This window comes from Tupaia chinensis, unplaced genomic scaffold (genome assembly GCF_000334495.1).
Source record: "Tupaia chinensis unplaced genomic scaffold, TupChi_1.0 Scaffold000659_1, whole genome shotgun sequence".
Taxonomy (NCBI): Eukaryota; Metazoa; Chordata; class Mammalia; order Scandentia; family Tupaiidae; genus Tupaia; species Tupaia belangeri.
Genome location: NW_006160181.1, coordinates 30,784 through 32,680, shown reverse-complemented (window position 1 = coordinate 32,680; position 1,897 = coordinate 30,784). Strand labels below are relative to the sequence as shown.

At 61.0% G+C, this 1,897-nt stretch overlaps 1 protein-coding gene across 1 annotated transcript in view; it reads left to right on the top strand.

Moving 5' to 3' along the window:
• The first annotated feature begins 1,372 nt into the window (after positions 1 to 1,372).
• ATP8B2 (ATPase phospholipid transporting 8B2) overlaps positions 1,373 to 1,897 on the top strand; it is a 30,122-nt gene continuing 29,597 nt past the window's right edge. Inside the window, exon 1 of the mRNA XM_006159784.3 lies at positions 1,373 to 1,459. Coding sequence (XP_006159846.1) covers positions 1,429 to 1,459 — 31 coding nt within the window. The 5' untranslated portion in view covers positions 1,373 to 1,428. The remainder of the gene's footprint in view (positions 1,460 to 1,897) is intronic.

Genomic DNA, 1,897 nt, shown 5'->3' with positions numbered 1-1,897 from the left:
GGGCTCGGGAGTTCTTTCCCCTGACCCCAGACACATCTCTGGGCCTGTGGTTTTTCTCGATTGCCTTCCTCCCCGAGGGTGGGGCTGCCTGTGGAACCTGTGAGCCCACCCGTGCTCCTCCAACCCCTCCCACCACACCCCACCCTCCCATGACTCATACCCTAGACTGGGTGGAGACCCTGGCTGGGGCCCTAGAGGAGGGCTTGGCATCTCTAAAGTGTGGATGAGGTTTTTCCTGAGCCAGGCACCCTTGCTGGCCATAGTTGGGGAGGGTTGGGATGGAAGGGCTTCAGACTTCCAGTATTGCCTGATCTGGGGTCAGGGACAGAGCGAGTCTGACTTAGAAAGGGAGGACCTGTGTGGGTGACTGGGCTGTGGCCAGAGTCTGTAATTATAGAGGTTAGGCAGACAGGCAATTAGTATCTTTGGGGGCTGACAGGAGGGTGGGGTGTGCCCAGCAGGCTGGAGGGAGGCACGGGGAAGCCAGCCGCGAGGAGGAGGTGGAAGGCCCTCCACCCAGAGAGGAGGAGATGACTGGCTGGCAGTTTCCTTGGGGCTGGGCTGGGGAACAGGGATGTGGCTCCGAGACTGGCTTGTAGGCCAGGCCTTCTACCTTTTTAGGAGAAAGCAAGGCCAAGGGAAGGGAAGGAAGCAGAGGACCGACGGGCCGGCCGCCCCTGCAGCCTGTCTGGAGTCATACTGACTGCCATAGGCTGTGGGTGGGAGAGAGGGAGGGGCTGCTCCCCACTGGCGTTTCAAAGACCCTTCTGCTGGCCCAAAAGGGTGGCTGGCCCAGTCTTAGAGGAAGCGGTTTGGGGACTGTCTGCAGGAAGTGAGGGCCATGCCTCTAATGAGAGCTCCCCTGGAGGAGGTGATAATGGAAGCCCCAGTGATGGGGGCTGATGGGGAATATAAGCATTTCGAAGGGTGGAGCCTGCGCACCCTGTTTCCTGAGGCCCGGCCAGGTGTTTCCTGGCTTCTGTTCTCTCCACTCCACCCTTTGGGGGACATTCTGCTTTCTAATAAGCAAGGCACCACTCATTGCCACCAGGAGGGCACACGGGGGCATCCGGTGTCCCTGGGATGGATACTTTGAGAGCTGTGCCCTCTCGACTGTATGTGACCTCACCTCTCAGCCCCTTTCCTGGCAGGCCTGGCTTCTGCCAGCTCTCAGTGCCTGCCTGTGGTCCAGGGCACAGACCTGGTGGGAGGTGCTGGGGAAATCCCCGTCTTTCTCAGGGGGCCCATTAGGGCAGAGAGGTGAGTGTTGGTGGGGGTGGTCAGAGAATGTTGGGGGAGGCGCGGGGTCAGAGCTGGAAAAGAACCTTGAGGAAAGGAGTGAAGGGTTCCCTTCAGCTTCCTGACCTCACATGCCTGTCACCTTCCTGCAGGGTCTCCCATGGGATTGCTGGGACCTTGCTGGGTGAGATGGCACTGTGTGCAAAAAAGCGCCCCCCAGGTAAGACAGGCAAGGAGGGGGGATCCTTGGGACCACCAAGAGGGTGTTGCTCTGGCTCTGAGGAGCGAAGGGAAGAGGGACACGGGTATGGGTCTGAGCTAGGGTGCAATAAAACCCCTACTCATCCTGGGGGAGCACAGAACACCTAATTAGCCCCTCGCTTTGCCGGGACGGTGCTGAGCACCCCCTACCCCCACCCCCCGCTCCCATACACCTGCGCTCTGCCTTGGGGCACCTGCAGCCCCTACTCTGTGGCTCGCGGAGCTGTGTTCTCTTCTCACCTCCTGCCTCCTCCCTGCTTCTCCCCTCGCTTTTTCCATCCACCCGGGTCCTCCTCGTTTTCCTGCTGGCGGGGGTGGAGGGTGAAAGCGGTTGCCCCCGACAACGCGGGCAGCCGGCTCACCAGCATTGGCCGGCCCGGGAGGGCGGGGGGAGAGG